The following is a 20,904-nucleotide window of genomic DNA, read 5'->3' on the forward strand; positions in this document are numbered from 1 at the left end:
GTTCGATTGAAATAGTGGCAATAAAAGCAGCCTATAATTTTGAGGCTAAATTAAAGAGAGATTAATTTGATCAATGACAACAGCTGGGATGATAATAGCCGAAGGCATGTTGATGTTTATTGATTAAATAAATTACACCAGATAAGACAGTATTTTTAAATAACTGTTTGTGACTTTCGTTTTTGAGTAAAGACAATAATATGCTTCATCTGCCAGAAATCGTTATATAAATGTATTTATTTTTTAAATCTATACTAATATTTAAGAAATAGCGCGAATTTCATACTCAGTATTTACCATCGCATGAACAACGTCTTGTCGACAATGCTGAAACTATATGAAGCGTTTTACCGCGTTTCTTTGAAGACTTCAGACCAAGCAAAAACGTGTATTGAACTCGATCACCACAACAACAAGAGGTCAAACATGCGCCACGAAAAACCAGAGAGCGATCAGCACCATGGAGAACGCCTTTCACACCATGCAGCATGCAGCACCACCTGCTCGTAACGCGGTCTTTCAGGCTTTTTGTGTTTGCATTTAATTAATAAGAATGAGCTCTTTTCAATTGCGGAGGCGACGACACGTGCATCACATTCAGCACATTTTTGAATTGTTAAGAAACAAACAAGGGAAATTTGCATTGCAAACGGTTTCGAAAAATAAAGAGTGCATCAAAAAGAATAGTTGATGTCTCTTACCTTTTCTGAATTAGGTAAAGTCTGAGTTCTGCTAAAAGTGTCTCCTCCGTTAATGCTGATGAGATCACCATCAGCTGGTGGAAACGGTGCTGGGAAAACCACTACGTCACTCTTCAGTGTGTCTGAACTGAAACACACGTCATACTGCTGAGTAGATTTCGAGTAGGACCAGCTCCCGTCAGGGTGGGTGGTGATCATGGGGGCGCTGTAGCTGCTGAAACTGTCTGTCCTGTGGCATTTGACAGCTATTAACGTGATGAGGCTCAGCAGAAAGATCACGGACACCGACACAATGGCGATCAGCAGATAGAGGTTTAAATCAGAGAAGCTCTCCTCCTTTATGGGCACATGTCTGAACTGAGTCTGGATGTCAGCTGTGCTTTCAACCACCACCACATCAATAGACACAGTAGCTGACAGGGAGGGTTCTCCGTTATCAGAGACCAAAACCACCAAGGGGTGACTTTTCAGGTCATTGTCACTCATCCTCCTCTTAGTCCTGATTTCCCCGGTGCTGGTTCCGATCCGGAACAGCTTGTTTCCGTTGGGCTCAGACAGGTGATAAGAAAGCAGCGCATTGTATCCAGAGTCTGCGTCCACAGCCCTGATCTTTGCCACAAAGTATCCCGCTTCAGCAGAGTAGGGGATGCTCTCACTGTTCACGGAGCCGTGCTCAGAGTATGGAGGAAGGATCGCGGGACTGTTGTCATTCTCATCCAGGATTAAAACGTTGACGGTCACGTTGCTGCTGAGCGGAGGAACACCAGAGTCTGTGGCCTGAACTTTAAACTGGAACGTTTTTAACTCCTCGTAGTTAAAAGACTGCAGGCTGACTATATCTCCTGTCTCTGAGTTGACGTTCACCATTGTAGATAACGGCACTAACTTATTATCGGTGATCAACGAATAGCTCACGTGACTATTTTCACCAACATCAACATCTGTAGCTGATACTGCCTTCAGTGCTCTTCCTACTGGACCATTTTCTTGAACATACATGTTAATTACAGTTTCTGAAAATCTAGGCGTGTTGTCATTAACATCAGAAACTTCAATTGTTAGGAAACTGGTGTTAGAGAGTGGAGGTTCACCTTCATCCGCACATTTTATAGTGATATTATAGTGAGAAATTAGTTCCCTGTCTAAAGGTTCATCAATAACTAAAGAGTAATAATTTTTATAATTTGTCTCCAATTTAAATGGAGCTGAATCCAGTATTTCACATTTCACGACACCGTTTTTGCCCCCATCTTTATCAAAGACTGAAACAAGTGCAATGGCAGTCCCGACTTCTGCATCCTCCTTTACTGTCGTCAGCAGTGACGTCACTGTGATGTCAGGCGCATTGTCATTCAGGTCCACCACCTCCACGAGTACTTTACACTGCGCTGTTAATGGAGGCTGGCCTTTGTCGGCAGCCTGCACACGAATTTCAAAGGCAGGACTGGTTTCAAAGTCAATTTTTCCTTTCACTGTTATTATTCCAGTTTCAGAATCGATGTCAAAAGTGTCTAATACATGATCCTGATCTTTCGTATTCAGAAAATACACGACGTCTTTGTTTGCGCCTTCGTCGGCGTCAGTGGCAGTCACTGCGACGACTGTAGTGCCAACTGCTGTATTTTCTGCAATACTTGTTTTATATAAGGTTTTTGTAAAGGTTGGAATATTGTCATTTATGTCCAGAACGTTTACAATTATTTCTGACGTGCCTGATTTCGCTGGTGTTCCTCCATCTACAGCGGTCAACGTGAGTTTAATTAAAGGCTGTTTTTCTCGATCTAATAATTTCTGAAGAATTAATTCTGCCGATACGCGCTCTCCTTTGTGCACCGCTAAAGAAAAATATTCAGTAGGATTTAGTTTGTATGTGCTAATGCCATGTTTCCCTACGTCAGCATCGTAGGCTGACAACACAGGGAATGCAGCGCCGGGCAATATACTCTCGGCTATGTCGATGGTTTGAGATTTGGCACTGAAAGACGGCGGATTATCATTTACATCTACGATATTAACCTCAATTCGGTAAAGTTTCAGAGGGTTACTGATCACAGCCTCTACATTCAATTTGCATTTTAAAGCTGCTGCACAGAGCTCTTCTCGGTCTATTCTTTCAGCCACGTAGAGGAAACCCGACTTCAAATTTACATCGAAATACTTTTTATTTGCTCCAGTTACGATCTGAAACATACGTGACTCCAGCTGTTGCGGATTGAGATTTAGATCCCTGCCGAGATTTCCAACGGATGTTCCCAGGTTTACCTCTTCTGACACGGAATAAGACAGCTGCCCAGAAACCGCCCCCCATAAATCCTCCAAGACAAAAATCACAAGATAAATCCCAAAATAGATTTTTCTTCCTGGCCGATGCATAATTCCAGACAACGGGAACACGGCATCTATCCTCGCGTCGACCTGGTGTACGTAATACTGCGGAAATATCGTTGAATGAGCAAACGATGTCAGACTGTGTTTTCTATTGTCGTTTCAGTTCGCTCCGTGCCTCATTCTAACAAAGCAAACGAAAAAACGATGAACACTTCAATATGGGAGTTTTTTTTTTTCCCGACGTCACCGACCCGCCGCGGTGTTACGGTCTACAGTGTCGCCCCATGGCCGGTAGAAATCACTGCACTGGTTCGAAATGAACAGCAAAACAATTCATACTTGAAAGTTGAAACGACTGGCATTAATCAGTGATCAACAACAAAAACAACGTCTCTTTCATGGCATTACGGCGATGATTTTATACAATTATACTTATACAATTTTATTATACTTTTATAAAGTACAATAGCGTAATTTATTTCAGAAGTTCAGCACTATGGACAAAGTCTGATGTGGCTGGGAAGAGGAATATTCAAAATACATAAGGAGCAACAGTTTGAGCTTGCACCTAAAAAAATACTAATGGTTCTCTTAGTCTAAATAAGCACCAACAATCATTTTCACCTTATTAAATACAGCATTGTATTTAGGCGGGCAAAAGCGCGACAATGACGTAAGTAAAATAAAATGTTTTTTTTTTTAAGCGCAAAATAAATGTACCGCTATAGGCTGAATTTCAAGTCGGTATATACGCATGCAGCAGCTGAGATTGTTTTTCAGAAAAAAGCACACAAAAAAGGTGAGAATCTTACCTTTTCTGAATTAGGTAAAGTCTGAGTTCTGCTAAAAGTGTCTCCTCCGTTAATACTGATGAGATCACCATCAACCGGTGGAAACGGTGCGGGGAAAACCACTACGTCACTCTTCAGCGTGTCTGAACTGAAACACACGTCATACTGCTGAGTAGATTTCGAGTAGGACCAGCTCCCGTCAGGGTGGGTGGTGATCATGGGGGCGCTGTAGCTGCTGAAACTGTCTGTCCTGTGGCATTTGACAGCTATTAACGTGATGAGGCTCAGCAGAAAGATCACGGACACCGACATAATGGCGATCAGCAGATAGAGGTTCAAATCAGAGAAGCTCTCCTCCTTTATGGGCACATGTCTGAACGGAGTCTGGATGTCAGCTGTGCTTTCAACCACCACCACATCAATAGACACAGTAGCTGACAGGGAGGGTTCTCCGTTATCAGAGACCAAAACCACCAAGGGGTGACTTTTCAGGTCATTGTCACTCATCCTCCTCTTAGTCCTGATTTCCCCGGTGCTGGTTCCGATCCGGAACAGCTTGTTTCCGTTGGGCTCAGACAGGTGATAAGAAAGCAGCGCATTGTATCCAGAGTCTGCGTCCACAGCCCTGATCTTTGCCACAAAGTATCCCGCTTCAGCAGAGTAGGGGATGCTCTCACTGTTCACGGAGCCGTGCTCAGAGTATGGAGGAAGGATCGCGGGACTGTTGTCATTCTCATCCAGGATTAAAACGTTGACGGTCACGTTGCTGCTGAGCGGAGGAACACCAGAGTCTGTGGCCTGAACTTTAAACTGGAACGTTTTTAACTCCTCATAGTTAAAGGACTGCAGGCTGACTATATCTCCTGTCTCTGAGTTGATGTTAATTATTGACGGTAACTGTGCGTTCTTCGGGGAACCCTTCATTAAGTGAAAGGTTGATTTAGCATTTTCCGATGAGTCGGAATCAAACGTCGTTAATGTAGAGATAATAGTATTGATTGGATTATTTTCTTTCACATTTACATTAACCGTAGTTTCTGTGAATCGGGGAGGGTTGTCATTGACGTCAGAAATCTGTACAGTAAAAACGCTTGTGCTCGACAGAGACGGCTCCCCTTCATCTGTAGCTATCACTGATATATCATACACGGAGACACTCTCTCTGTCGAGAGGCCCATCAACCAGCAGAGAATAATAGTTCTTATAGTTCGATTTTAATTTAAATGGCACAGAGCCCATGACGTTACAGCTGGTCAACCCATTTTTGCCTCCGTCTTTGTCCGTGATCGTGACCGTCGCGACAGCTGTCCCTATTTCAGCGTCCTCTTTCACTGGACTCATGAGCGATGAGACGTATATTTCCGGAGCATTATCATTGACATCAATTACTCCGACTAATATTTTGCTATATCCAAAACGAGGAGGAGTGCCTTTATCGCTCACTTGAACACGAATCTCATATGCTTGATTTTCCTCATAATCAATTTGGCCCTTTACTGTAATTTCTCCCGTGTCATCATTCAATGCAAACGTTTCGTCATTATTGGATCGGCCCCGTTCCGTGAAGGAGTACACAAGATCACCGTTAACACCGCCATCTAAATCGGTAGCTGTCAGCGTCAACAAAGATGTGCCAATATTTGCATTTTCAGCAACGTGGACCTTGTAAAGGGATTTACTGAATACGGGTGAATTATCATTCACATCCAGCACGTTAACGAGGATTCGTAACGTCCCTGCTTTGGAGGGTTTTCCTCCATCTATGGCCGTCAGAGTGAGTTCAAGAACAGCCTGCGTCTCTCTGTCTAACGATTTCTGCAGCACCAACTCTGCAGACGCACTCAGGTCACCGGAGCTCTGTGTGTTCAACGAGAAGTGCTCGTTCGGGTTTAATTTGTAGCTCTTTACCGAATTAGCGCCGACATCTGCGTCATGAGCAATCGGCAACGGATGCCTTTCGCCAACGTATGAAGATTCGGACATGTTTATGGTTCTCATTTCTTCCAGAAAAGACGGTGCATTATCATTAACATCGGTAATCACGACTTCAATTTGATGGAGGCTGCGCGGGTTACTCAATATGACTTCGATGTTTAACGAGCATTTTACCGTCTGGAGACAAAGCCCTTCCCGATCTATCCTCTCGCCAACAAAGAGTACTCCGGATTCACGATTTATGTCGAAATACTGTTTCCTGTATGAGGATGTAATCTGAAGATTGCTGGAGTGGAGTTGTTGTACGCTGAGATTTAAATCCTTTGCAAGGTGTCCCACCGATGTCCCTTTGTCCACCTCCTCGGGAATAGAGTACGATATTTGAGCCACGGTCCGGTCGCAGAGACAAAGCACCGTGAATAACACACCCACGACGTAACACCGTTGTTCCGGTACATCCATAGCTGATTTGGCTGAAGCGACAAATCCTGGTTTCTGCCTCTTGTCTTAGCGACATAAAAAAAACGCATAAAAGTCGTTGTTTTATGTGTCCATCCTCGCTTATAGGTCCTCTCTCTATCAGGGTTCGCTCGGCTGTTCGCTTTTTTTTTTTTTTTTTTTACAAAGCACTGTGATGATGACGTTTTCTTTTGGTCATAAAATAAGGAGGGGTATATAGACAAAACATTTGCGTGGTCTACAGTGACATCCCGTGGTACATTAGTGTAAAAAACCCCGACCCAACAAGAGAGACAACATGTTCTTCCTAAGACGGTGGTTTTTCCCGTCGCATTATCAGCACCGCGGACAGCGGTCGGGTTTCGTTACACATGCAGAGGAAAGTAAAACTGTTGGACAGCGATTTGATGCCGTTTTTATGGACTGCATGCCATTTTATAAATACAAGATTGTATCAAGAATTCTACAAAACGCCGTGTAAACATTTGATTATTGTCACAATAAGAAAAAGCCACACTTCGCCGCCAACATCGTAAATGCAGTTAACACGTCACAACCCGAAGCTTTGTCCTATATAACAGGAAACAAACTATTGCGTGCAAAGTATTGCTTGGCAAATACATTTATTTAATCATTCAATCATTTATTAATTTTCTTAAACGTTTATATTTTTCAAGCAATCCCAGCTGAGATAGTAGGCGGAGTATCCACAATTAAAAAAAAAACTCGTCAGTTTATCTCAAGGCCACGTGAAAGACCAACAGCCAATCACATTCAAATTTAGGCAATTAAATGTCAGCAATGTGGCAGAGATATCTGGAAAAAATAATTCTGACATGCTATTTTATGTCCCTAGACCTAGAACCGAACTGTTTCTAAGCTTCGGATAAATATCAAAGGTTGAACTACACAAAGCCAAATATTCGTCCATACGATCTGGAAATATGTAAGTAATTTTGAGAAGATTGTATGTATGTGTGTCACAAAGGTAATTTATTCACTGAATGACCGAAATAGGGAGGAAATCTGAGAGGCTTACCTTTTCTGTGTTTGGTAAAGTCTGAGTTCTGCTAAAAGTGTCTCCTCCGTTAATACTGATGAGATCACCATCAACTGGTGGAAACGGTGCGGGGAAAACCACTACGTCACTCTTCAGCGTGTCTGAACTGAAACACACGTCATACTGCTGAGTAGATTTCGAGTAGGACCAGCTCCCGTCAGGGTGGGTGGTGAGCATGGGGGCGCTGTAGCTGCTGAAACTGTCTGTCCTGTGGCATTTGACAGCTATTAACGTGATGAGGCTCAGCAGAAAGATCACGGACACCGACACAATGGCAATCAGCAGATAGAGGTTTAAATCAGAGAAGCTCTCCTCCTTTATGGGCACATGTCTGAACGGAGTCTGGATGTCAGCTGTGCTTTCAACCACCACCACATCAATAGACACAGTAGCTGACAGGGAGGGTTCTCCGTTATCAGAGACCAAAACCACCAAGGGGTGACTTTTCAGGTCATTGTCACTCATCCTCCTCTTAGTCCTGATTTCCCCGGTGCTGGTTCCGATCCGGAACAAGTTGTTTCCGTTGGGCTCAGACAGGTGATAAGAAAGCAGCGCATTGTATCCAGAGTCTGCGTCCACAGCCCTGATCTTTGCCACAAAGTATCCCGCTTCAGCAGAGTAGGGGATGCTCTCACTGTTAACGGAGCCGTGCTCAGAGTATGGAGGAAGGATCGCGGGACTGTTGTCATTCTCATCCAGGACTAAAACGTTGACGGTCACGTTGCTGCTGAGCGAAGGAACACCAGAGTCTGTGGCCTGAACTTTAAACTGGAACGTTTTTAACTCCTCGTGGTTAAAAGACTGCAGGCTGACTATATCTCCTGTCTCTGAGTTGATGTTGATCATTGTTGATAACGGCAATGAGTTCGTGTTACTTTGTAAAAACGAGTAACTCACCTGACTGTTCTGATCAACGTCAGCATCTGATGCTGTTACAGATTTGATAATTACTCCTGTTGGACTGTTCTCATTCACGTACACATTAATTGTTGACTCTGGGAATGCAGGTGGGTTGTCGTTCACGTCTGAGACGTGTACGTGAATAACGCTCGTGCTGGACAGTGGCGGGTTGCCCTCATCAACAGCAGTGATGCTGATGTTGTACTGAGATTTCCTCTCTCTGTCTAGAGGACCGTCCACCACCAAAGAATAGTAATTCTTGTAGTTTGACTCCAATTTAAAAGGAACATTGTTCGATACTTTACAGGTCACGATGCCGTTTTTACCGCTGTCTTTATCAGAGACTGAAACAAGAGCAACAGCTGTGCCAATGGAAGCATCCTCTTTTAATTTGCTAAGCAGGGACGTCGCTGAAATTTCAGGAGCATTGTCATTGACGTCTAAAACTTCAATGAGTAACTTGGTATGTGAAGTCATCGGAGAGGAAGCTCCGTCACTGGCTTGCACTCGAATTTCAAAAGCATTATTCTCTTCAAAGTCGATGTTCTTTTTATTTGTTACAGTCCCTGTTTTTCCATCTATATCAAACAGATCCGTTAGTTTTCCTTTGCCCACTTTACTAAATGAATAAAACACTTGTCCATTTTGTCCTGCATCTAAATCAGTTGCATTTAACTGTAGGATCGATGTCCCAATCTTCACATTCTCAAACACACTGGCTTTATAAAGCGTTTGACTAAAAACCGGAGCATTGTCATTAATGTCTAACACATTTACCGTTATCTTCATGCTGCCGGATTTAGCAGGTGTCCCTCCATCAACAGCGGTCAGAATGAGATTAATCACGGACTGTTTTTCCCTGTCTAACAATTTTTGAAGCTGTAATTCGACAGTTAAACTCTCTCCTTTATGTGGAGCGAGAGAGAAATGCTCGTTTGGGCTGAGCTTGTAGACGGTGACAGCATTCTTACCGACGTCAGCATCATCAGCAGGATGCAGGGGGAATTTAGAGCCTATTGCTACGTTCTCACTAATGTTGATTATCTGTAATGTGCTGACAAAGGAAGGAGAATTATCATTAACATCAAATATTACAATTTCAACCCGATATATTTTAAGTGGATTATTAATTACTGCTTCTACACTATGTGAACATTTGGGCTCGTCGCCGCAGAGTTCCTCTCGATCTATTCTTTCATTAACATATAGCACACCCGTCTTTAGGTTTACCTCCAAATATTTCCTATTTGAATCCGCAACGATTTGAAACATGCGGGGCTCCAAATCCTGCACATTGATGTTCAGATCGTTGGCGATATTTCCAACAACAGTCCCCAGATTTACCTCCTCTGAGACGGAGTAAGAGAGCTGCCCAGACACCGCTTCCCAGAAACAATCCAGCACGACCAAGAGATAAATCCACGCAAAACCGCTTTTGCTCGGTCGATGCATTATTCCAGAGAGCGACAAAAAAAACAAAAAAATCATGCGTTTAGTTATATCCTTCAGGTAATCCACAACAAAAAATGAAATGCTACACAAAATGGTCCTGCTTTGTTCTCTGTCACCATCTCCCTCTCTTTGTTTCAATCGTCTGAGAAATATTATCTCAATCTGGGAGGAGCCCGGCGCCGCTGAATAAGACATTTAAATGTGAAGGTCTATATTGTCCTCATGTGGACACTTTCAGAACTGCAGCCACCACCAGATACTGAACAAAATAATAATAATAATAATAATAATAATAAATCAAATTACAATTTATAATAACTACTGGACCCTGAAAATGTTAGATCCATCAACAGGAAACGTTAATATTATCACAATGTTCCTATATTTATTTTTTCAAGGCTTGTGAAATTTCTTGAAAAAAACTTCAAAATGACAAACTCCTGAATCGTTCTTGTATTTACATATGATTGTAATAATTTCAACCGTGCATATGAAATCAACAATTCACGGCAGCGTTTCACACCTGGACCTGGTACACAAATGTGCTCTCATGCAAAAATAACTAAAATATTTTATCATCGTAAATCTAATAAAGGGTTGTGATTAATGTACATATTGTCTGTATAGCTTCCACAATAATGACAAGATCTGAGCGAATACACTTGTAAAGCTATTATCAATGTGGTCTAGACATATCGGAGTGAAGGGACCACGGAGAAGCAACATTAGGTTCAGCACCACAGACAGCGATATGTCCATGCACAAGAAGCCTTTGGTTAAAATGTCAAATACATTTATCTGGTGTGTCTCTTCAACTATATCCGAAATTGATCATGATGAAGTGATCTAAAAACCTTTAGTTCAGCGTTGCAAATAACAAATGCAAATGTAAATTGAGAGTATTCAAAAAATAGTTTTGAAACAACACGAATCCAGCAATTTCGATTCACATTCACTCAATAAAATTTTAAATTAGCAGTTAATAATGACGGAACTGTTCAAAGACGATAATTTAAAAAAATATACAGCGGGTATAAAAATTTGTTCCAGTAATTCAAATGGAGGAAAGTTTTTGTCTTCTCTGTTCGCATACATTTCTGTAAACGCGAGATTAGCGCTGGATTGCGGATCAATTCTATGCATTAATACTGTAAACATGTAATTTAGGTTTATGTTCTTACCTTTTCTGTGTTGGGTAAAGTCTGAGTTCTGCTAAAAGTGTCTCCTCCGTTAATACTGATGAGATCACCATCAACTGGTGGAAACGGTGCGGGGAAAACCACTACGTCACTCTTCAGCGTGTCTGAACTGAAACACACGTCATACTGCTGAGTAGATTTCGAGTAGGACCAGCTCCCGTCAGGGTGGGTGGTGATCATGGGGGCGCTGTAGCTGCTGAAACTGCCGTCTGTCCTGTGGCATTTGACAGCCATTAAAGTGATGAGGCTCAGCAGAAAGATCACGGAGACCGACACAATGGCGATCAGCAGATAGAGGTTCAAATCAGAGAAGCTCTCCTCCTTTATGGGCACATGTCTGAACGGAGTCTGGATGTCAGCTGTGCTTTCAACCACCACCACATCAATAGACACAGTAGCTGACAGGAAGGGTTCTCCGTTATCAGAGACCAAAACCACCAAGGGGTGACTTTTCAGGTCATTGTCACTCATCCTCCTCTTAGTCCTGATTTCCCCGGTGCTGGTTCCGATCCGGAACAGGTTGTTTCCGTTGGGCTCAGACAGGTGATAAGAAAGCAGCGCATTGTATCCAGAATCTGCGTCCACAGCCCTGATCTTTGCCACAAAGTATCCCGCTTCAGCAGAGTAGGGGATGCTCTCACTGTTCACGGAGCCGTGCTCAGAGTATGGAGGAAGGATCGCGGGACTGTTGTCATTCTCATCCAGGATTAAAACGTTGACGGTCACGTTGCTGCTGAGCGGAGGAACACCAGAGTCTGTGGCCTGAACTTTGAACTGGAACGTTTTGAACTCCTCGTAGTTAAAGGACTGCAGGCTGACTATATCTCCTGTCTCTGAGTTGATGTTGATCATTGTTGATAACGGCAATGAGTTCGTGTTACTTTGTAAAAACGAGTAACTCACCTGACTGTTCTGATCAACGTCAGCATCTGATGCTGTTACAGATTTGATAATTACTCCTGTTGGACTGTTCTCATTCACGTACACATTAATAGTTGACTCTGGGAATGCAGGTGGGTTGTCGTTCACGTCTGAGACGTGTACGTCAATCACGCTCGTGCTGGACAGTGGCGGGTTGCCCTCATCAACAGCAGTGATGCTGATGTTGTACTGAGATGTCCTCTCTCTGTCAAGAGGACCGTCCACCACCAAAGAATAGTAATTCTTGTAGTTTGACTCCAATTTAAAAGGAACATCGTTCGATACTTTACAGGTCACGATGCCGTTTTTACCGCTGTCTTTATCAGAGACTGAAACAAGAGCAACAGCTGTGCCAATGGAAGCATCCTCTTTTACATTGTTTGACAGTGACGTCACTGAAATTTCAGGAGCATTGTCATTGATGTCTAAAACTTCAATCAGTAACTTGGCATGCGAGATGAGAGGAGAGGAAGCTCCATCACTGCTTTGTACTCGAATCTCAAAAGCATTATTCTCTTCAAAGTCGATGTTCTTTGTATTTGTTATAGTCCCTGTTCTTTCATTGATTGAAAATAGATCATTTCTGCTGAAATGGTCTATTTTACTAAAAGAATATGAAATTTGTCCATTCACGCCTGCATCAAAATCAGTTGCATTTAAGGTTAATATTGATGTTCCAATCTTTGCGTTCTCAAACACACTGGCTTTATAAAGCTTTTGGCTGAATATCGGAGGATTGTCATTAATGTCCAAGACATTAACAGTTATATCCATCGTGCCTGATTTAGAAGGTGCCCCCCCATCAATGGCCGACAATTTGAGATGGATAACAGCTTGTTCTTCTCTGTCTAAAGCTTTCTGCAATAATAATTCGGCCGTTACACTTTCTCCTTTATGCAATTCCAGAGAGAAATGTTCATTTTGGCTGAGCCTGTACGTTTTTATAGCATTTATGCCAACGTCAGCATCATGAGCTCGTTGCAGGGGGAATTTGGCCGCTACAGCTGTGCTCTCGGTTATATCAATAATTTGTGATGTGCTGACAAAGGAAGGGAAATGATCATTTACATCTAAAATTATAATTTCAATCCGGTACATTTTCAGTGGATTATTAATTACTGCTTCTATGCTAAAGGAACATCTGGGCTCGTTGCCGCAGAGTTCCTCTCGATCTATTCTTTCATTAACATAAAGCACACCCGTCTTTAGGTTTACCTCCAAATATTTCCTCTTTGATCCCGCAACGATCTGAAACATGCGGGGCTCCAAATCCTGCACATTGATGTTCAGATCTTTGGCGATATTTCCGACAACAGTCCCCAGATTTACCTCCTCTGAGACGGAGTAAGAGAGCTGCCCAGACTCCGCTTCCCAGAAACAATCGAGCACGACCAAGAGATAAATCCACACAGAGCTGCTTTTTCTCGGTAAATGCATTATTCCAGACAGCGACAAAAAAAACAAAAAACTCATGCGTTTAGTTATATCCTTCAGGTAATCCACGACAAAAAATGAAATGCTACACAAAATGGTCCTGCTTTGTTCTCTGTCACCATCTCCCTCTCTTTGTTTCAATCGTCTGAGAAATATTATCTCAATCTGGGAGGAGCCCGGCGCCGCTGAATAAGACATTTAAATGTGAAGGTCTATATTGTCCTCATGTGGACACTTTCAGAACTGCAGCCACCACCAGATACTGAACAAAATAATAATAATAATAATAATAATAATAAAGCAAATTATAATTTATAATAACTACTGGACCCTGAAAATTTTAGACACATCAACAGGAAACATTGATATTATCGCAATATTTCTTTATTTATTTTTTCAAGACTTGTGGAATTTCTTGAAAAAAACTTTGAAATGACAAACTCCTGAATCGTTCTTGTATTTACAAATGATTGTAATAATTTCAACCATCATATAAAATCAACAATTAACGGCAGTGTTTCACACCTGGACCTACATAAATGTGCTCTTATGCAAATATAACTAAAATATTTTATAATCGGAAATCTAATTAAGGGTTGTGATTAATCTACATATTGTCTGTATAGCTTCCACAATAATGACACGATCTGAGCGAATACACTTGTAAAGCTATTATCAATGTGGTCTAGACATTTCGGAGTGAAGGGACCACGGAGAAGCAACATTAGGTTCAGCACCACAGACAGCGATATGTCCATGCACAAGAAGTCTTTGGTTAAAAAGTCAAAGAAATTTAACTGGTGTGTCTCTTCAACTATATACGAAACAGAATTCAAATCCAAAAATGAAAACACCTTTAACATTACCCTCCAGGAACACCAATAACATACATTTTGTCATCTCGCCTCGGTTTGATCAAAGCCTGAGTCCGATTAAAATTCCGCCATCGCGCTAAACTGCAATCCTAATCTAAACATATATTTTGAAGATGCCAGCATGTACTTTGAAAGTTGATGATGATGAAGTGATCTAAAAACTTTTAGTTCAACGTAGCAAATAACAAACGCAAATGTAAATTGAGAGTATTCCAAAAATAGTTTTGAAAAAACACGAATCCAGCAATTTGAATTCATTTTCACTCATTACAAATTTAAATTAACCGTCAATAACGACGGAACTGTTCAAAGACAATAATTTGAAAAAAATAACAGCGGGTATAAAAATCTGTTACAGTAATTCAAATGGCAGAAAGTTTATGTATTCTCTGTTCACATAAATCTCTGTAAAACGCGAGATTCACGCTGGATTGTGGATCGATACTGTGCATTAATACCGTAAACATGTAATTTAAGTTTATGTTCTTACCTTTTCTGTGTTGGGTAAAGTCTGTGTTCTGCTAAAAGTGTCTCCTCCGTTAATACTGATGAGATCACCATCAACTGGTGGAAACGGTGCGGGGAAAACCACTACGTCACTCTTCAGCGTGTCTGAACTGAAACACACGTCATACTGCTGAGTAGATTTCGAGTAGGACCAGCTCCCGTCAGGGTGGGTGGTGATCATGGGGGCGCTGTAGCTGCTGAAACTGTCTGTCCTGTGGCATTTGACAGCTATTAACGTGATGAGGCTCAGCAGAAAGATCACGGACACCGACACAATGGCGATCAGCAGATAGAGGTTTAAATCAGAGAAGCTCTCCTCCTTTATGGGCACATGTCTGAACGGAGTCTGGATGTCAGCTGTGCTTTCAACCACCACCACATCAATAGACACAGTAGCTGACAGGGAGGGTTCTCCGTTATCAGAGACCAAAACCACCAAGGGGTGACTTTTCAGGTCATTGTCACTCATCCTCCTCTTAGTCCTGATTTCCCCGGTGCTGGTTCCGATCCGGAACAGCTTGTTTCCGTTGGGCTCAGACAGGTGATAAGAAAGCAGCGCATTGTATCCAGAGTCTGCGTCCACAGCCCTGATCTTTGCCACAAAGTATCCCGCTTCAGCAGAGTAGGGGATGCTCTCACTGTTCACGGAGCCGTGCTCAGAATATGGAGGAAGGATCGCGGGACTGTTGTCATTATCATCCAGGATTAAAACGTTGACGGTCACATTGCTGCTGAGCGGAGGAACACCAGAGTCTGTGGCCTGAACTTTGAACTGGAACGTTTTTAACTCCTCGTAGTTAAAGGACTGCAGGCTGACTATATCTCCTGTCTCTGAGTTGATGTTGATCATTGTTGATAACGGCATTGAGTTCGTGCTACTTTGTAAAAACGAGTAACTCACCTGACTGTTCTGATCAACGTCAGCATCTGTTGCTGTTACATATTTGATAATTACTCCTGTTGGACTGTTCTCATTCACGTACACATTAATAGTTGACTCTGGGAATGCAGGTGGGTTGTCGTTCACGTCTGAGACGTGTACGTGAATAACGCTCGTGCTGGACAGTGGCGGGTTGCCCTCATCAACAGCAGTGATGCTGATGTTGTACTGAGATGTCCTCTCTCTGTCTAGAGGACCGTCCACCACCAAAGAATAGTAATTCTTGTAGTTTGACTCCAATTTAAAAGGAACATCGTTCAATACTTTACAGGTTACGATGCCGTTTTTACCGCTGTCTTTATCAGAGACTGAAACAAGAGCAACAGCTGTGCCAATGGAAGCATCCTCTTTTACATTGTTCGACAGTGACGTCACTGAAATTTCAGGAGCATTGTCATTGATGTCTAAAACTTCAATCAATACTTTTGTAAGTGAGGTTAGTGGAGATGAAGCTCCATCACTGGCTTGGACTCGAATCTCAAAAGCATTATTCTCTTCAAAGTCGATGTTCTTTTTATTTGTTACAGTCCCTGTTTTTCCATCTATATCAAAAATATTTGTTTGTTTACCTTTGCCCACTTTACTAAATGAATAAAACACTTGTCCATTTTGTCCTGCATCTAAATCAGTTGCATTTAACTGTAGGATCGATGTCCCAATCTGCACATTCTCAAACACACTGGCTTTGTAAAGCGTTTGACTAAAAACCGGAGCATTGTCATTAATGTCTAACACATTTACCGTTATCTTCATGCTGCCGGATTTAGCAGGTGTCCCTCCATCAACAGCGGTCAGAATGAGATTAATCACGGACTGTTTTTCCCTGTCTAACAATTTTTGTAGCTGTAATTCGACAGTTAAACTCTCTCCTTTATGTGGAGCGAGAGAGAAATGCTCATTGGGGCTGAGCTTGTAGACGCTGACAGCATTCTTACCGACGTCAGCATCATCAGCAGGATGCAGGGGGAATTTAGCTCCAATTGCTGCGTTCTCACTAATGTTGATTACCTGTGATGTGCTGGAAAATGACGGAAAATTATCGTTTACGTCTAAAATGATAATTTCAATGCGGTATAATTTCAGTGGATTTTTAATAACTGCTTCTATGCTCATTGAACATTTTGCTTTGTTGTCGCAGAGTTCTTCTCGATCTATCCTCTCATTAACATAAAGCACACCCGAGTTTAGGTTTACCTCCAAATATTTCCTCTTTGATCCCGCAACGATCTGAAACATGCGGGGCTCCAAATCCTGCACATTGATGTTCAGATCTTTGGCGATATTTCCGACAACAGTCCCCAGATTTACCTCCTCTGAGACGGAGTAAGAGAGCTGCCCAGACACCGCTTCCAAGAAACAATCCAGCACGACTAAGAGATAAATCCACACAGAGCTGCTTTTGCTCGGTAAATGCATTATTCCAGACAGCGACAAAAAAAAAAAAAAAACTCACGCGTTTAGTTATATCCTTCGGGTAATCCACGACAAAAAATGAAATGCTACACAAAATGGTCCTGCTTTGTTCTCTGTCACCATCTCCCTCTCTTTGTTTCAATCGTCTGAGAAATATTATCTCAATCTGGGAGGAGCCCGGCGCCGCTGAATAAGACATTTAAATGTGAAGGTCTATATTGTCCTCATGTGGACACTTTCAGAACTGCAGCCACCACCAGATACTGAACACAATAATAATAATAATAAAAATAATAATAATAATAAAGCAAATTAAAATTTATAATAACTACTGGACCCTGAAAATGTTAGATCCATCAACAGGAGCCGTTAATATTATCGCAATATTCCTTTATTTACTTTCTTCAAGACTTGTGAAATTTCTTGAAAAAAACTTCGAAATGACAAACTCCTGAATCGTTCTTGTATTTGCAAATTATTGTAATGATTTCAACCGTGCATATGAAATCAACAATTAACGGCAGCGTTTCACACCTGGACCTACATAAATGTGCTCTTATGCAAAAATAACTAAAATATTTTATAATTTGAAATCTAATAAAGGGTTGTGATTAATCTACATATTGTCTGTATACCTTCCACAATAATGACAAGATCTGAGAGAATACACTTGTAAAGCTATTATCAATGTGGTCTAGACATATCGGAGTGAAGGGACCACGGAGAAGCAACATTAGGTTCAGCACCACAGACAGCGATATGTCCATGCACAAGAAGCCTTTGGTTAAAATATCAAATACATTTAACTGGTGTGTCTCTTCAACTATATACGAAATTGATCATGATGAAGTGATCTAAAAACCTTTAGTTCAGCGTTGCAAATAACAAACGCAAATGTAAATGCAGAGAATTCAAAAAATAGTTTTGAAACAACACGAATCCAGCAATTTCGATTCATTTTCACTCATTACAAATTTAAATTAGCAGTTAATAACGACGGAACTGTTCAAAGACGATAATTAAAAGAAAAATACAGCGGGTATAAAAATCTGTTACAGTAATTCAAATGGCAGAAAGTTTTTGTCTTCTCTGTTCGCATAAATTTCTGTAAACGCGAGATTAGCGCTGGATTGCGGATCGATTCTATGCATTAATACCTTAAACATGTAATTTAGGTTTATGTTCTTACCTTTTCTGTGTTGGGTAAAGTCTGAGTTCTGCTAAAAGTGTCTCCTCCGTTAATACTGATGAGATCACCATCAACTGGTGGAAACGGTGCGGGGAAAACCACTACGTCACTCTTCAGCGTGTCTGAACTGAAACACACGTCATACTGCTGAGTAGATTTCGAGTAGGACCAGCTCCCGTCAGGGTGGGTGGTGATCATGGGGGCGCTGTAGCTGCTGAAACTGCCGTCTGTCCTGTGGCATTTGACAGCTATTAACGTGATGAGGCTCAGCAGAAAGATCACGGACACCGACACAATGGCGATCAGCAGATAGAGGTTTAAATCAGAGAAGCTCTCCTCCTTTATGGGCACATGTCTGAACGGAGTCTGGATGTCAGCTGTGCTTTCAACCACCACCACATCAATAGACACAGTAGCTGACAGGGAGGGTTCTCCGTTATCAGAGACCAAAACCACCAAGGGGTGACTTTTCAGGTCATTGTCACTCATCCTCCTCTTAGTCCTGATTTCCCCGGTGCTGGTTCCGATCCGGAACAGCTTGTTTCCGTTGGGCTCAGACAGGTGATAAGAAAGCAGCGCATTGTATCCAGAGTCTGCGTCCACAGCCCTGATCTTTGCCACAAAGTATCCCGCTTCAGCAGAGTAGGGGATGCTCTCACTGTTCACGGAGCCGTGCTCAGAGTATGGAGGAAGGATCGCGGGACTGTTGTCATTCTCATCCAGGATTAAAACGTTGACGGTCACGTTGCTGCTGAGCGGAGGAACACCAGAGTCTGTGGCCTGAACTTTGAACTGGAACGTTTTGAACTCCTCGTAGTTAAAAGACTGCAGGCTGACTACATCTCCTGTCTCTGAGTTGATGTTGAACATTGTAGATGAAGGTAATGAGTCTGTCCTACTTTGTAGAAATGAGTAGCTCACCTGACCATTCTGACTAACGTCGGCATCCGCTGCTGTCAGTGTTTTAATCACCGATCCTATTGGACTGTTCTCCTTCACATAAACATCCACTATCGGCTCTGAGAAGTGAGGCGGGTTATCATTGACATCAGAAACATCAACAGTCACGGTGCTGCTGCTGCAAAGAGGTGGGCTCCCTTCATCAGTCGCTACTATAGTTATGTTGTACTGGGCTGTAGTTTCTCTATCTAGTGGGCCATGAACTACCACCGAGTAATAGTTTTTGTAGTTTGTCTCTAATTTAAAGGGTGAAGAATTTACAATTACTGCTTTTGCTGCGCCGTTTTTCCCTCCATCTTTATCCAGTACAGAAACAAGAGCGATAGCTGTACCGACTTCAGCGTCCTCCTTCACTGTGTTTAGTAGTGACGTCACAGTGATTGCAGGAGCATTGTCGTTCCGGTCCACCACCTCGACCAGCACCTTACAATCAGTAGACATCGCGGGCTGGCCTTTGTCACTTGCTTGCGCGTGAATCTCAAACGCGGGATTTTCTTCATAGTCGATCTCACCTTTTACTGATATTGCACCCGTTTGAGAGTCAATCTGAAATAAATCGATAACACGATCCTGACCTTTACTTCTTAATGAGTACTCTATTTCAGAATTCAGACCGTCATCAGTGTCGGTCGCGTTCAGAACTATAATAGTTTTACCTACCGGTATGTTCTCAAAAACACGTGTCTTGTATAAAGGACTGCTGAATACCGGAGCATTGTCGTTAATGTCTAAAACATTTATACTGATCTGAGTCGCGCCCGTTTTTGGTGGATTTCCACCGTCGCTTGCCGTCACTGTAAGCGTTATTGTCGGCTGCTGTTCTCGGTCTAAAGCCTTCTGGAGCACAAGCTGCGCCGATACACTCTCTCCTCCTTTAAGAATGTCCAAAGAAAAATAATCATTCGGACTAATCTTATATGCGTTCACACTATTTTTACCAACATCGAGATCTGACGCCCCGATAAATCCGAACCTCCCTCCTGGCGCTGTACTTTCAGCAATATTAAGAGACTGCCATTTCTCAGCGAAATACGGCGCATTGTCATTTATATCAAGTATGTTGATTTCTAAACGGTACAGCTTCAGCGGACTATTTATCACAACCTCTACATCGACAGTGCATTTCACAGACCTCATACAGAGCTCCTCGCGGTCTACCCTTTCGTTGACGTAAAGGACGCCCGTTCTTAGGTTGATATCAAAATATTTTCTCCTTGCTCCGCTGACAATTTGAAGCCTCCGTGCCTCCAAAACGTGAACATCAAGATTTAGATCCTTAGCGAGATTTCCCACAGACGTCCCAGGGTTAACTTCCTCTGGCACAGAATAAGAAAGCTGCTCACATACTGCATCCGAGCAACAATTCAATAGAAGGACGATTAGATAAATCCAAAAAGAGATCTGTGTCCTCCGCGTCGACATATCTCCAATCAATATGAGCAGTGTGCATCGGGTCTCCAGAAACCAGCCTCACACCAGGGTGACGGACAAAGAGCCAACATCCAGTTCCCTTATCTCTTTAACTACCAACAGACAAAATGTATTCTTGCACTGCATCTCCTTGTAACAAAGCCTCGATGAGGATGATCGTCCTATAAAATTGGGAGGAGTCCAGACCAACCAAGAGGATCATTAAAATGTGATGGTCTACAGTGCCCTCGAGTGGTGACTTGAAAAAACTGCATTCACTATAAAAAAATATAATCACGGCCTCAATCACTTGCATTTATCTGAACATGAAAGTCAAAATGCTTTAACAAATACACCTTCTATTTATTTATATTAAAGTCTCCAATTTAGTATATGAGTATTCACATTATTCAGAACAAGCCATCCATCC

General features: G+C 42.2%; 5 protein-coding genes across 5 annotated transcripts; all 5 read right to left on the bottom strand.

The window, feature by feature from the left end:
* Positions 1 to 674: 674 nt before the first annotated feature.
* LOC137914235 (protocadherin alpha-3-like) lies at positions 675 to 3,074 on the bottom strand. Its single transcript, XM_068757837.1, has one exon. The coding sequence runs from the start codon at positions 3,072 to 3,074 to the stop codon at positions 675 to 677; it is 2,400 nt and encodes a 799-aa protein (XP_068613938.1).
* A 198-nt stretch (positions 3,075 to 3,272) lies between these two features.
* LOC137914236 (uncharacterized) lies at positions 3,273 to 9,626 on the bottom strand. The gene is made up of 3 exons (XM_068757838.1): positions 7,254 to 9,626; positions 3,842 to 6,256; positions 3,273 to 3,335 (listed from the first exon to the last, which is right to left on the bottom strand). Exons 1-3 carry the CDS (start codon positions 9,624 to 9,626, stop codon positions 3,273 to 3,275), a joined length of 4,851 nt encoding a protein of 1,616 aa, XP_068613939.1.
* A 1,169-nt stretch (positions 9,627 to 10,795) lies between these two features.
* LOC137914237 (protocadherin alpha-8-like) lies at positions 10,796 to 13,183 on the bottom strand. Its single transcript, XM_068757839.1, has one exon. It carries the CDS (start codon positions 13,181 to 13,183, stop codon positions 10,796 to 10,798), a length of 2,388 nt encoding a protein of 795 aa, XP_068613940.1.
* A 1,159-nt stretch (positions 13,184 to 14,342) lies between these two features.
* Positions 14,343 to 16,918, bottom strand: LOC137914238 (protocadherin alpha-4-like). Its single transcript, XM_068757841.1, has 2 exons — positions 14,546 to 16,918; positions 14,343 to 14,357 (listed from the first exon to the last, which is right to left on the bottom strand). Exons 1-2 carry the CDS (start codon positions 16,916 to 16,918, stop codon positions 14,343 to 14,345), a joined length of 2,388 nt encoding a protein of 795 aa, XP_068613942.1.
* Positions 16,919 to 18,092: 1,174 nt separating this feature from the next.
* On the bottom strand, positions 18,093 to 20,486 carry LOC137914239 (protocadherin alpha-8-like). The gene has a single exon (XM_068757842.1). The coding sequence runs from the start codon at positions 20,484 to 20,486 to the stop codon at positions 18,093 to 18,095; it is 2,394 nt and encodes a 797-aa protein (XP_068613943.1).
* Positions 20,487 to 20,904: the final 418 nt, after the last annotated feature.

Source organism: Brachionichthys hirsutus, unplaced genomic scaffold (assembly GCF_040956055.1).
Source record: "Brachionichthys hirsutus isolate HB-005 unplaced genomic scaffold, CSIRO-AGI_Bhir_v1 contig_1476, whole genome shotgun sequence".
Taxonomy (NCBI): Eukaryota; Metazoa; Chordata; class Actinopteri; order Lophiiformes; family Brachionichthyidae; genus Brachionichthys; species Brachionichthys hirsutus.

What these genes read in the sequence shown, in the direction of transcription:
- LOC137914235 (XM_068757837.1), bottom strand. Translation starts at nt 3,074, where the DNA reads ATGCATCGGCCAGGAAGAAAAATCTATTTTGGGATTTATCTTGTGATT.
- LOC137914236 (XM_068757838.1), bottom strand. Translation starts at nt 9,626, where the DNA reads ATGCATCGACCGAGCAAAAGCGGTTTTGCGTGGATTTATCTCTTGGTC. An exon ending in CTTTACCAAACACAGAAAAG is followed by an intron (nt 6,257 to 7,253) that starts GTAAGCCTCTCA and finishes CGCTAAGACAAG; the next exon opens with AGGCAGAAACCAGGATTTGT. An exon ending in CTTTACCTAATTCAGAAAAG is followed by an intron (nt 3,336 to 3,841) that starts GTAAGATTCTCA and finishes ATTTCGAACCAG; the next exon opens with TGCAGTGATTTCTACCGGCC.
- LOC137914237 (XM_068757839.1), bottom strand. Translation starts at nt 13,183, where the DNA reads ATGCATTTACCGAGAAAAAGCAGCTCTGTGTGGATTTATCTCTTGGTC.
- LOC137914238 (XM_068757841.1), bottom strand. Translation starts at nt 16,918, where the DNA reads ATGCATTTACCGAGCAAAAGCAGCTCTGTGTGGATTTATCTCTTAGTC.
- LOC137914239 (XM_068757842.1), bottom strand. Translation starts at nt 20,486, where the DNA reads ATGTCGACGCGGAGGACACAGATCTCTTTTTGGATTTATCTAATCGTC.